This window comes from Mustela lutreola, chromosome 1, assembly GCF_030435805.1.
Source record: "Mustela lutreola isolate mMusLut2 chromosome 1, mMusLut2.pri, whole genome shotgun sequence".
NCBI classification, from domain to species: domain Eukaryota; kingdom Metazoa; phylum Chordata; class Mammalia; order Carnivora; family Mustelidae; genus Mustela; species Mustela lutreola.
Window position 1 is genome coordinate 247701237 of NC_081290.1, and position 14496 is coordinate 247715732.

The 14496-nt window shown below is 45.1% G+C and overlaps 1 protein-coding gene across 7 annotated transcripts in view; it reads right to left on the reverse strand.

The window, feature by feature from the left end:
* The window catches only part of SERGEF (secretion regulating guanine nucleotide exchange factor), a 216842-nt gene extending 206984 nt beyond the window's left edge, over positions 1–9858 (reverse strand). For 5 of the 7 annotated variants that reach the window (XR_009345400.1, XR_009345390.1, XM_059137655.1 and 2 more), the window contains exons 1-4: positions 9796–9858; positions 5867–6002; positions 3903–4058; positions 1813–1907 (exon numbers count right to left, since the gene is read on the reverse strand). Coding sequence is in view for 5 of the 7 variants with exons in the window: in XM_059137655.1 (XP_058993638.1) it covers positions 1813–1907; positions 3903–4058; positions 5867–6002; positions 9796–9858 (450 nt within the window). In the remaining 2 variants the exon portion in view is untranslated. Of the gene's footprint in view, positions 1–1812; positions 1908–3902; positions 4059–5866; positions 6003–7274; positions 7416–9795 lie in introns of those variants that run through there. The other 2 variants (XM_059137670.1, XM_059137663.1) reach the window with 2 other exon arrangements.
* Between the last annotated feature and the right edge of the window lie 4638 nt (positions 9859–14496).

Genomic DNA, 14496 nt, shown 5'->3' on the forward strand with positions numbered 1-14496 from the left:
ATGTGAAAAATGTTTGCTGTTGAAGCCACCCAGTCTTCAGAATTTTTGTGACAGCAGCCTCAACACTCTAAAACTCTGTGGCGATCATGACCCCAAATAATGTCCCACAGACCAGCAATCGTAATTCAGCAACATGACCACGCTCTCTCCAGTGAAAACAGATCGTCCACTCTGAGTCAGAGTTTAAGGAAATTAGCTAAATGTGAGCAGCTGAGGTGGTGAAACGGATTTTAGATCCCAGTATATTTCTTCTAAAACTCCACAGGCTTGGGGCACCTGGGTGGCTCAGTCAGTTGAGCAACTGACTCATGGTTTCAGCTCAGGTCAAGATCTCCGAGTTGTGGAATCGAGCTCTGCTGAGCTCGGAGCCTGCTTCTCTCCCTTCCTCACTACCCCTCCCCCCAAACATGGGTTCTCTGTCTCTGTGTGTGTGTCTCTCTCTCAAATAAAGAAATCATTAAAAAAATTAAAATAAAATAAAATTCCACAGTCCTATTGTGACCACTTGCATACAAACTTCATAAAGATGTATAAGCTTTTGGGGTGCCTGGGTGGCTCAGTGGGTTAAGCCGCTGCCTTCGGCTCAGGTCATGATCTTAGGGTCCTGGGATCGAGTCCCGCATCGGGCTCTCTGCTCAGTAGGGAGCCTGCTTCCTTCTCTCTCTCTCTGCCTGCCTCTCAGTGTACTTGTAATTTCTCTCTGTCAAATAAATAAATAAAATCTTTAAAAAAAAAAAAAAAGATGTATAAGTTTTAAGTATGATGCAGTGGAAAGAGCTCTGAACTAGGGCCATGAGTCCTGTCTAGGACCTTTGCTACCCAGGAGGAAGCCACTAGCTACACGCAGCTACCAAGCAACCGAAATGTGACTAGCCGTGAGTAGGCTGAACTGAGACACACTCTGGAACAAAATGACTTCAATATGAAACAGAGATCACTAAGTATCTCATTAGGAAATGTTAACATTAGTGACACATATGAAATGATAGTTGGAATAAATTGGGTTAAATTAAAAGTTATTAAAATTAATTTCACCTACACACCACAATATGAGTGAAACTTAAAAACATCATGGACATGAGAGAAGCCAGACACAAAAAGCCACATATTATGATTCCATTTATGTGAAATGCCCAGAATAGGCAGATTCACAGAGAAGCTGAGTGGTGGCCAGGGGTTGGGGGAGGGCAGAAGGTGAAGTAACTGCCATCGGGTACACAGTTTCTTTCCTGGTGATGAGAATGTTCTGAAATTAGATAATGCTGATGACTGCATGTCTCTGTGATCTCTTAAAAACCATTAAATTATACATTTTTAAAGGGTAAATTCCATGGCATGTGAATTACATCTCAATAAATCTATTATTTTAAAAATTATTTTCACACTCTTCTTTTTAGTTTTAAATGGCACTACTAAAAAATCCTAAATTACATATGTGATTCACACCACATTTTTATTGGGCACTACTGGCCTACCATTTGTTGAGCTTAGTGTCTTTAGGTAAGTCACTTCTATCTGGACCTGTTTCTAACCTAGTTCCCATTGTTACTAATCTTAGAATTGTAAAATGTCATTAATGTCTTTGTAACACATATTACCTCCACTGTTTCATTTCACAAAAATTTGTAACATGTTTGAGGACTAACAGATTTTTCACTCAGCCTCCACCAACCTATTTTTTCCTGGGAGAACCTAGGTTTTCCAACTTAAATTCCAACTAGCCTGTGGGTTTTCAGGGACCCAATCCCTGAGCTGGGGAGGGAAACACTTTAACAGGACGTGGGTCAGCTACATATTAGGTGCTATCCTTACCTCAATGGCCTGGGGAACCACGCATCTTCGAGGGCCATGAGGAACTCCTAGCTGGCCAAAGCAGTTGGATCCACATGACAAAACTTGACCACTCTCTGCGAAATTCAAATACTTCAATCATAATCTAAGAAATAAGATATATGTGACCAGTGGGTAAATGCGGAAGGATGGAAAGAGCAAAGGGAATGAGAGGAGGAAGCAGGGCCTCAGATTCAGCACATTCAAACCACAGTCCCTGCTTTTGTCCCTCTAGGAATAAAAACACAAGGCACTGGGCTGTTTCACTGATTCCCCATCCCACTACCTAAATAATGGCAGCTTACCTGTGCAGAACATTCACCTGTTGCCTGGTACCGGGATGGGAGGATACTTAACCCCTACTTTTCTCATTTCCATGCATCACAATTTTCATTATTTTAACACTCCAGGCCTCTCTCCCTGGCCCTCCCCAGCTCACTGCTTCCCAGGAGAAAAGGGATAACTTGACCAACTGAGGAGTTTGGGAGAAGGAACAGGACATGTGTTGCTTGGCACCTTCCTCTCAGGTACTCTGGATTGGGGCATAGTAAATGCTTTGCCTACAGAGATAACTTACTGCTTGCAGAGTAAGTTTGGCTCAGAGGAGTGTTGCAGAGCCACTTGGTCTGACCACTAACCCTGTCCTCCAACGTAGCCTTTACCAATAGTGTGATCTCCAGCTATCTGAGCGCTCTTCACCTCTCTCACAATCAGTTCCAAAAGTGAGCAGGCAACAGAATGTTAACCACTGACAACCTACAACTCCAACACAGCTCATGAAAAGTACTTCAGAAACAATAGCTATTCTTTAGAGTTATTACTACTAAATTCAGCACACATTACAGAACCCCTCTGCAGAAGAGATGGTGATGTCTGAGCAGGGTTTTAAAGAAGGGATAAGAGTTCATCAGATAGACAAAAGAGAGTGTTCTGCATGATATTTCTAGAAAGAAAAGTATGGGAAATGTGGAGAATAAAAGACAAGGCAACAAGAGGGATAGGCAGGGAACAATAACTTTTTTTTAATTATTATTAACATATAATGTATTATTTGCCCCAGGGGTACACGTCTGTGAATCATCAGGCTTACACATTTCACAGCGCTCACCATAGCACATACCCTCCCCAATGTCCATAACCCAACCACCCTATCCCTGCCCCTCTCCCCCCAAAAACCCTCAGTTTGTTTCATGTGATTAAGAGTCTCTTATGATTTGTCTCCCTCCCGATCCCATCGTGTTTCATTTTTTTCCTTCCCTACTCCCCACAGTCCCCCACCCAGCCTCTCAAATTCCTCATATCGTAGAGATCATATGATAATTGTCTTTCTCTGATTGACTTATTTGGTAGGGAACAATTAAAGCCATGTACTAAAAGCTGGGTTCTGAGCTATGCACATGAGAATCCACAAGGGTGGGGTGGTAGAGGATATGGTCAGAAGACGCCCTTGCCAGAGGACTGTGTCCAAGAGGGAATCTAATCAGAAACTCTAGATGTCCTTTCCCATCCAGAATGACAAGCTATACAGGGCAAAACTTCCAGGGAGAAGTCAGCTGGACAAAAAGTAACTATTGCTAGCTGTTCCCAAGAGCATTAGCCTACTAACCCTTTGGCCATATCCCTCTACATCCTATTCTGCAACCTGGCTTTGCAGAGACCAAACAGTTCTGCCCAACCATACTTAATATTCTTTTAAATTCTTCACTGGGGAAAAAGTTGCCACTATGGCTGTATGATTTCTGACTTCCTCATGCTTCCCCACCATGGTCCCCAGCATGAGTGGCCAGCTAGCCCAGGCACACAGCTATCATGAATTTCTAGGACAGGAAGTAGCCACCAAAGTTAATCTAATCCATTCTCCAGTTTCTAGCAAAGAATTGTCTAGCCCAAAATTTTGCTGTTCAAACTCCTCTTGCAAAGGGCACCCACAATCTTCCTCAATGACCAAAGAGAAATTTGTATGTGTGTTTACACACAAAGAGGCTTTTACTTAATCAGAAGGATCGCTACCATCAGGCTCTTCTCACCCAGTGACTCTGCGGTGATAAAGATTTACCAAAGAGTGAACTTACCTGTGAGAATAATGGTAAAATCCCAGCCACAGGCCACCTGTAGGATAGGACAGCCAAGGAGCGATCTGCAGGCAGTAAAATACAGAACATCTTCTGTGTGACCAAGACCCAGTTGCCCATCTTTGTTCAGGCCACAAACAAAAAGGCCTCCACCATCTGCAAAAAGCAGAGGCTTTGGTGATAGGGTACACAGAGGAAATTACAACTGTCAAATCGAGAAAAAGGATTTCACTAATTAGTTGCAGTCACAAACCCAGGAACTCTTTTCCCACTTGCACTAATAAGCCACGTAGGTTAATGTGCACTGGCCTAAGTGGCATAGGGCCAAGGCGCTCAAACGTAGTAGCTACATAGGACACCCCAAGTCCCAGAGCAGTGGCCAGTCACCAAGCTGAGCATCTGCCATTCCAAGAAAAGCCAGCATTCATTTAGAACTTAGAAGGTGCCACATATTATGGTATAAGCTTTATCTTTTATCTGTGGTGCCAATTTATCCTTTAGGCATCATGCCTAGGGCCCACAATACTTTTAGAGGCCCACAGAAATGTTTTAATTCTATATTCTTTAATTTTTTTTTAAGATTTTATTTATTTATTTCACAGAGAGAGAGTGTGAGAGAGCACAAGCAGGGGGGGCAGCAGAGGGAGAGGGAGAAGCAGGCTCCCCTCTGAGCAGGAGGCCCAATGCAGGGCTCCATCCCAAGACCCTGAGATCATGACCTAAACCAAAGGCAGACGCTTAACCCACTGAGCCACCCAGGTGCCCCTAACTTTGTATTCTTTTATTTATTTATTTATTTATTTTAAAGATTTTATTTATTTGACAGAGAGATCACAAGCAGGCAGAGAGGCAGACAGAGGTGGGGGGGAAGCAGGCTCCTTGCTGAGCAGAGAGCCCGATGCGGGACCCGATCCCAGGACCGTGAGATCATGACCGGAGCTGAAGGCAGCAGCTTAACCCACTGAGCCACCCAGGCACCCCTGCATTCTTCTAAAATAAGAAAAAAATAAATGCAATAAAATAAAGATAGAGAGGCGCCTGGGTGGCTCGTGGGTTAAGCCTCTGCCTTCGGCTCAGGTCATGATCTCAGGGTCCTTGGATCGAGCCCCACATTGGGCTCTCTGCTCAGCAGGGAGCCTGCTTCCCTCTCTCTCTCTCTCTGCCTGCCTCTCTGCCTACTTGTGATCTCTGTCAAATAAATAAATATAATCTTTTTAAAAAATAAATAAAGATACAATGCTAAATCTAGCCTGGATTAGATGAATCTTCATATCAATGTGTTTGTAAAATAAAATTCTTACTATTTTTTTATAGAGGAAAGGGTCCACAAAGGCAAAAGTGTCAAGGACCCATGAGAGTCATACTGCAGTCCTGTCACTCACTGATTCTCCTCATCCAGCATGAATACCGCCATGTAGCAAACGTGAAACTGGCACAAAGGAATTAATATGCTCAAGGCCACATAGATAATAATAGAACCAGGATTTGAACCCAGGCAGTTGATTCCAGAACTCATGTTCTTAAGCAGGATGCAATATACCTTTTTTTGCAAAATCATGGTTCCTGTAATACATGTTAAGTACTATCATAGGCTCTGCAAAGCAAATTAAGGAAAACACAAAATCCTTGCTCAATCTACTTGCAAAGACTTCTAACTCACAAGTGAAAGTTAAATAGCAATATATGATATAAAATGAATGTATGTTGCAACTCTGCCACTGATGTGTCTTGTAACCTTAAGCAACTAGTTTTCCTCTCTGAGACTCATTTGTACAAATGGGGGCGGGGAGCCTAGAAAATCTCTGAAGGCCTTTGAGCTCTGACAATCTAGAATTCTCTAATGGTAACTTGGCTCTTTCACAAAAATGTTTTCCTCTGCAAAATATAAGAGGCTGAAAGGTGGCAACATCACACGCTAGTGCAAAATGTCGAAATAAGAACTGTCCACTCTAGAAGGATGTTACCTGTGACAACAGCAGAGTGGCCCCCTCCTCCAGTGATCCTCCTGATACACTCAGGTTTACAGAAGTCACTCAGTTGCTGGGGCAAAAGAACATCTTCCTTATGGCCAAGGCCAAGTTGCCCGTAGCTATTTGCACCCTAGGGATAAAATAAGGCAAGAAGGAATGAGTACGGGAACCACAACTGTCAATATGCATTGACCTGTCCCTATCTTTCTCATCCTAACATGCCTCTCAGAGCCTTTAACAGTGGAGATTTCATAAGCTCATTCTTAAGAGGCTGTTATATGCAACTCATACTTAGATGATGGCCCCATCCCAAGAACACCGCGATTTCCATGAGAGAGGAGCCCTTATCCAAAGATACTCCCCTTCTCCTCCCAAAGCACCAGCCTACAGGTATCACCTTTAAGGGGCAGCATGCGAGTTCCTTCTGATAAAAGCTAATCCTCTAGGGAGACTAAGAAAAGAAATAAGGAGGGGAAATGGGGAAAAAGTAGCTGGGAAATACACTGGAAGTCCCTTCTCATGCCCTCACTGAGAAAACTGGCAATGACTTCTGTAATCGAAGTTAGCTGAGGGTCTTGTGCCCTCAAGCAGGGCATGTCACTGTTATTTCATTACAAAGTGAAAGAGGTTGGCAATGATCTCCAAGGGCTTTTCCAAGTACAGTGTTGTGTGACTCCGAGATTCACATGGTGAGATTCCTGTAAGGGAACAGATTTCCCCTTGGTGGGTAATATGTCTATCTTTGTTATTACAAAATAAATGTCCAGCATCTCTGATCCAAACCCCTTGCAGCCAGATGCATTTCAGATTCAGAATTGTACAGACTTTAGAAAAGTAATATCGTATGCAAATCATACACACTGCTGCGAGGTTCAGGAGCAGTGCCCCATAAGCAAAATAGTATTATTTCTACAGTAAGAGGTACAAATACAGTAGGCAGGCGAAGACTATAAACAGCATTATGTCAGGTCAGTTTGGGGTCTTTGGAGTTTTATGTACTCAAAATTGAAGAAAAAGAATTATAGACCTGCAGGAAGAAACTTTAGATTTCAGAAATCTTTATAATTCCTCCAAGTATCTACTCCTGGCTGTTTCTTCCTAGATATGAGGAATAAAACCTTCCAAATATGTTTGTTTTTAAGACACCTGAAAGAGGAAAAGTGATTTAAAATAACTACCCAAGGGGCACCTGGGTGGCTCAGTGGGTTAAGGCTTCTGCCTTTGGCTCAGGCCATGATCACAGGGTCCTGGGATCAAGCCCTGCTTCAGGCTCTCCGCTCAGCAGAGAGCCTGCTTTTCTTCCTCTCTCTCTCTCTGCCTACCTCTCTGCCTACTTGTGATCTCTGTCTGTCAAATAAATAAATAAAATATTTAAAATAAAATAACTACCCAAAATACATACATGCATACAAACTTCCGCCCCTTATGGTCTATTTCACATTTGTACCGGGCTGCAAGGACTCCATGCTGGAAGTGCAAGCCATGGCAGGGGCACGGGTCCCTCAGGGGCAGTATCAGCTGTCAATTACTAAGTGCTTCTCCCATGGCTGGCATTCACCTTTAATTCTCACAACAGAAGAGATGGACATTATCACTCCTGTTTTACAGAAGAAGAAACTAAGGCTCAGAGGGGTTAAGTGACCTTCCATAATCACATAGCTGGGAAGGCACTAAGTCAGATATGCCCTGCTCCTTTCATTATACTGTACTGCATCTCTAAGGATATATGGTGGGAACTTCAGCCCAGAGCTTCCCTGGCAAGAGGTTAACCTATAACTATATCTACAGTACCCCCATCACTTTATCCCCCTTTTTCTGCTTTATTTTTCTTCATAGCACTGCCTGACGTGACCTTTGCTTATTTTTTATTGCCTACCTCTCCTTCTAAAAAGTAAACTCAATGAGGGCAGGAACTTTGTTCACTGCCATTTCCCCTGCATTTGAAACTATGCGGGCCCAGAGAAGGTGTACATATATTTTATAGTGAATACAGTAAATGAATGTAAGATCTGATAAGGCCCTACCTAGGAAAGATGAAAGGAAAGCCATGCACACTGTGGGGTACCCACACACAGGATGTCTCCATCAGCCCTAAGATATCCGTGGCTGCCCCATGAGCAGGACTACAGCCTGCTGAACAGAAAGTGAGAGAGACAAGGGTTCTTGAGGCTCAAATTATGGGACCCAATTTTTATAATGCAGTAAGAGGCCCAAAATCCAGGACAAAGCAAAACGGAGGAAAATTTATACATGTTACAGCTGTATTTGCCTCCTTTCCTTACAAACCCTTCAGCCATATCACACACACATATACAACTCCAAGGAGGTAAATTTCCTTGTTATGGGCTGAACTGTGTTCCCCTAAAATTAATTTGTTGAAACCCTAGCCTCCAGTATCTGAGAATGTGACTCTATCTTGAGATAGGGCCTTTTAAGAGATAATGAAGGTTAAATGAAATCGTAAAGGCAGAGCTTGAAACCAATACAAGAAGAGACACAGGAATGCTCTCACATAGAGAAAAAGCCACACGAAGACACCTCAAGAAGGCAGCCAGCCACCTGCGAGCCAGAGAAAGAGGCTCCAGAAGAAAGTAAACCTGCTGCCCCCTTGCTCTTGGACTTTTGGCCTCCAAAAATAAATAAAATAAATAAAATTCCATTTTTTAAGACCTCCCAGTCTGTGGTATTTTTCCATTGCAGCCCTGGCAAATTCATAGACCCCCTCCACCCATATTATGCAGCAAGGCAGCCCGCAGGCCTCCAAGCCGTGGAAGAGGCCATATCTGACACGCAGGTCCCTGTCTCCCGCCTGGGAAAAGCCAGAACCGGCTGCATTCAATCGCCAAATCAAGTGCCGCCTCAGAGATAGCACCCAGACAGCCAGACTACCTCAGGCCACAGCGCGGTCTCCCTTCTGCCAGTCTGCCGCCTTACATTCAACAAGTGCTGCCCGGTACTGATAATTACCTTTGACTAGGCAACACGGGTTCGTTTTAACAGTAACATAGGTGGTATCCTGCTCCCTCAACTCCAAAGCTGGATCTCTCACATGTGTGTTTTCCCCAAAAGACCAGCACCTAGCTAGGCACACAAAAGGGTCTCATTCATTCATTCATCCACAAATATTTGCTAGGCACCGTGAACAAGACAGGCACAACACCCACCCTCAAGACGCTTACATTCTAGCCAAGGAGACTGACATTCACAAATCCTACATTTCATTACAATTGTGATATGGGCTGTAAAGAACAAGACACTACGCCAGCTTATTTCCATGCATCTGTCTGGTTGGCCGCTTGCAACACAATCCTTTGCAGAGACCCTCCCCTCTCCTAGCCAGGACACGTAAAGATGACCCTGTCTCTCAGTGCCTCCGTCAAGCCAACACACCGGCGCAGACTCCCACGCCCCCGAACACAGGCAAGATCAGGTCACAGAAGAATACCAGCGAACAGGCAGGATCTCCGCCTGGTGCACGGCCCACCACCGCAGGCCTCACATGAAAGGATGCTCCCGCCAGGGTGGGGCTGGGAACGGGCCGGCATCCTCCGGGATGGTGAGGAGCACAGGTGGCCCCACAGGGCTCTGGACGGGGCGATCCCTCCACGCCGTCCCTTCCGGCGCTATCCGGGCCTGAGGCTCTCGTGGAACCAGACGCTCTGCCCAGGAGGCAGATGCTTCCCGCTGCGCCGCAGCCCCTCGGGTCCGGACCCCACCAGCCAGCAGGCCTTTAAGTCACCCGTGAGGGCGCCTCCCTCCCGACCCTCTCCATCTCGGGCCCCAGCCCCGCGTCCTCCAACCCAGAGCCTGGCGGGGACCTCGGCCGCCCAGTCCAGGAACGCCCACGCCGAGGCCGCCAGCTCCCCCGCGCCTCTGCGCCCCCTCAGTCCCAGCGGCCCCGGTCCGGGGGCGGAGTCACGTACCCAGGAGAAGAACGCGGCCGCCGCGGCAGAAGCGGCCGCGGAGGCGCTCGGCTCGCGCTCCATGTGGGGACGCTCCGCAGGCGCTTCCGGGAGGGATCGGAGGAGGGGCGTTCCAGGGGAGGGATTAGTGACTGGGGTGGGTGGGCCTGACGCGGGTACGACCTGTGATTGGGAGGGGTCGGATCGGGGGAGGAGTCTGCAATGAAGGCGGGGTCGGTTCTCGGGAGGTGTCGGTGATGGGGAGGGGCCAGCGCGGAGGGAGGGGGTCTGTGGTGGAGGCGGGGCCATCGCTGAGGTGTGCGGTGGGGACGGGGGCGGAGCCGAGGGTGGAACAGCCCGGCTCTCGCCTCTGAATCCTCCTCCCAATCTCCCCGCTCAGGCGTGCTACGGGTATCTCCGCCTCCGGGCCCCAGACTTGCAGGCAGCTGTGCTGCTCCCTACTTCCCCTCCCACTCTATTTTTAGTAATATACGAATGCACTACTCTCCTTCATGTTTTTTATCTCTTTGGAGTCCCACGACAGCCCGGAGGAACTGACAGGGCAGAGATTGTATCACCAGTTGACTGGGGGAGAAATTGAGCCTGGGAGCGGCGGAAAGGGTCCTGCCCCAGTGTCTTAGCCGATGGGTCTTTGGATCTGCTTTGGTGTGCATTTGTAAAATCTGATCTTGGTAAGCGAATGTGCGGGAACTTACTCCTCGGGACACTAAACTGAGCAGGATGGTTCTCATGGATTCCTGCCAGGGGCAGCCTTCTAACCCTCAGCGCTCAGAGCACGGTCCTGCCCTGATTCTGATCATCAATACTGGGTAATTTTCACCCAACAGAGGTTTTCATATAAAATGGCTTTTATCGGACACTCTCATACATTGCTGGTAGGAGCTAAGAAAGTACAATCTTCCTAAAGGAAAATGTGGCAATGTGTATGAGGAACATGAAGATAGATAAATAGATATTTACCCAGTAAATTCCACATCTGTTAATTTATCACAAGAAAATAATGAAAGCGGTGCACACTTAGACTGCAAACTATCCGCTATGGGTTGTATATAATGGGGAGGAACGTTATTACCTGAAAGTCCAAAAATAAATTGTTTAAATTGCGGCATAGCCATGTAGTGGAATACTAGGCTGCATTTTTTTTTTAAGATTTTATTTATTTATTTAACAGACAGAGATCTCAAGTAGACAGAGAGGCAGGCAGAGAGAGAGGAAGAGAAGCAGGCTCCCTGCTGAATAGAGAGCTCTATTCCAGGACCCTGAGATCATGACCTGAGCAGAAAGCAGAGGCTTAACCCACTGAGCCACCCAGGCACCCCTACTAGGCTGCATTTTAAAAATATGTTTTGGAAGATATTAAATAAGGGAAGTGTTCATGATGTGTCATACTTGTAACTATTATAGCAATTTATACACACGCAACACAGACACCTATATCAGAGTGAAAGATTGCAGCTGAATTGTATTTTCTTTGTTGTACTTTTTTTTGTACGTACCCTCCATTTCCAGAGCCACCCATAATCTTGTGGGTACAAATGGGGTAACATTAAAGATTATAATCCATATTCACCAGTTTTTGACCCCCTTTGCTGATAGAAGCTTTCAGTCCTCATTACCCTGTATGCCTGGGAGCCTTGGAATGTATCTCCAGTGAGCTCTGAACAGACAGACCTTTCCTGTTCTTTGACCCCAACTACTCCTTGGTGTTTCTGCCTGTAAGACCACATGAGGGCAGCACCTCACTTTTCCTTCTCCAGCCTGGGGCATCTTGAGAACATCCATGACCATACTAAGAAAAAAACGAACTTGTGAAAAGAGGTGTTTAGAAACCAATGTATGACTTCCAGTCTATGAAAGAGGTTGGAGAGGCTGAGAGAATTCTGGTAGGATACAGTGGAACCGTTGTCAAGGTGCTGTGTGTGCTGCCCATCTCATGTCTCAGGAAAGGCGTGCTGCTACAAAACCACTTAGAGAACTTGGTATATATGTATCCCTCCAGACTGGTGCCTGGGCAGGCTGTTGATTCATCCTGAGAAATCCAATGGCTTCTGGCCAGATGGCTGAGCAAAGAGAGATCAATTTGGAAAGGTCTTTCATGTCTCCCATATGTTTCCCACACAATAATTTGGCTAGGGGGTGGTCTTAGACCCTATCCAGAGAAATTTCTGAAGGGCTGAAAAGACACCCTACTGGAGTTGACCACTAAATTCCTAGAGAGTGACGGAGATGAATTCAACAGCCCAGTCACATCAAGAGATCTCAAAAAATAAGAAGGTGGGAAGCTCCTCCAAAACACCCCCAGAGAATGAGTCAGCATCCCTTACCAAGTACAGAAAGCACTGATGCCAAATCACAGCAGTATCAGACCAAACAGAGCTTTCTACTCATTGCCTCTCCTCCCCACCACCATTCCCAAACTGGTATCCTAGTGCGTGGGTACAGAGGAACAAGAAAAGAGAGAGGGAAATTAGGAGCTAAGGACTGAGAAAGAGCAGAAAATTCAAGGCCAGGACCTGAGATTTCAGCCAAAGGGGAAAGGACTATCACAGAGTAGCTTGAATAGAGAGAAGATCTAGAAGAATACACTTGTCTTCTAATTTTACCCCTTAAATATACATACATCTATACTTTGCTAGCTTACAGTTATATCATTATGTTATAGCTTTTAATACAGTTTCTAGGCAATGTTGCAATGTTGCCACTATTTCAACTATGTGCATGCCACTGAGTAATTCTGTCCATTAGCCGCCTGGCTGAGTTGCAGTCCTTGAATGGGGCTAAACTCTTTGATCATGTAACTTTCAGATGCTTTGTTTCCATATAAGAGGAAAGTATAAAGTACTTTGGGGCCATATAGGCTATATCTATGTACCATACAAATTAGGAAATGTTTTCCTTTAGATTATCTGATTTTATAGATGAAAAAACTGAGGCTCAAAGAAGTTAAGTGATTTACTCCAAGGTCAGATTTCTACTTTTGATAAAGACAGATTAACTAACTATAGACCAAGCCTCTTGCAAAAACAACTAGAAAAGCTGGGGGATAATATTTTAAAAATCTGTTTCAAGTAATTGAAGACTATCAAAGCAGCCAGAATTTGAAGGGCCAAAATCTGGAAGCTGAGAGATTATATCTGGCACTACTTTTCCACTGGAACTGTTTGCTCATTAGCAAGCAGTGACTTGGAGGCTAAGAAACTGGGCTGAATACTGCAGTTGAGAAGCTGAACAGTATTCAGCAATCATTTAGGGGTGGAAAGAATGACAAAAGTAGGGGACAAAGGTAGGAGTCCAGGTTCCCAGCACACACCCATAGCTTTCCTTTGAGATCCCTAAAGTGTTGCAGCTTGAGAGTAGAGTTGAGCTAGAAACAGACCAGCCCTCGTGAAGACTGATGTTCAGCTTCAAATTTGCTTAATCCCTCAAGGGACCAAGATCTTCCCATGCCATGATATACTGCCTGCTAGAATTCCCTCTGGAGGAAGATAAAGTCATCCAGAAGTTATGGGGGATCCTGGATCAGGACAGTGATTATATTAGTGATGCTTTACACATGGATGTTTCTTTTTTTTTTTTTAATTGTGTTATGTAAGTAACCTACAATACATCATTAGTTTTTGATGTACTGTTCCAAGATTCATTGTTTATGTACAACACCCAGTGCTCCATGGATGTTTCTTTTTACAACATTCTTTTGCAACATAATTCTTCCAATAACTCAGTGAAGCAGATTTAGCTCCTTACACAGATGAGGAACACATGATTGAGACTTTATCAAAAATTCCAAAAGTAGTTTCTAGGCTCCAGGTGTATTCGCCTTCCTTTGTATCTCATATTTATAGGCTTTTCAAGAAATGTAAGAACGTGGGCACCTGGGTGGCTCAGTCAGTTAAGTGTCTGCCTTCGGCTCAAATCATGATCTCAAGGTCCTGGGATCGAGCCCCATATCGTGCTCCCTGCTCAGCAGAGAGCCTCCTTCTCCCTTTCCCTCTGCCTGCTGCTCTGCCTATTTGTACTCTCTATCTCTGTGTCAAATTTTTAAAACCTTAAAAAAAAAAAAGAAATGTAAGAATGTTATAGATTTCTTAAACTTATGAAATTGCTAATATATATTTAAACCAGGTTTGATTTTTGTTTTGGGGTTTGTTTTGGTTTGGTTTGTTTTTGAGAGAGAGAGAGAGAGAGAGAGAAAGGAAGAGAGAGCCAGGGGTCAGGGCCAGGGGGCAGGGTGGGGAGAGCTGGGAATCATAAGCAGACTCCATGCTCCACCGGAGGTTTGCTCTCACAAGCCTGAGATCATGACCCGAGCTGAAATCAAGAGTCGAATGCTTAACCAATTAAGTCACCCAGGTGCCCCATAAATCAATTTTTAACTTATGTTTGACCAAAAAAAAAAAAAAATGCTTCTTAAGAACATGAATTTGGGGGGTGCCTGGGTGGCTCAGTCATTAACCATCTGCCTTCAGCTCAGGTCATGACCCCTGGGTCCTGGGATTGAGCCCCACATCGGGCTCCCTGCTTGGGGTAAACCTGCTTCTTCCTCTGCCTCCTGCTGCTGTCCCTGCTGTGCAACCTCTGTGTGTGTGTGTGTGCGTGTGTGTGTGTGTGTGTAATAAACAAATCAATAATCTTTTTTAAAAAAAGAAAGAAAGGAAGGAAGGAAGAAAGAAAGAAAAGAAAAGAAAAGAAAGAAAAAGAAAC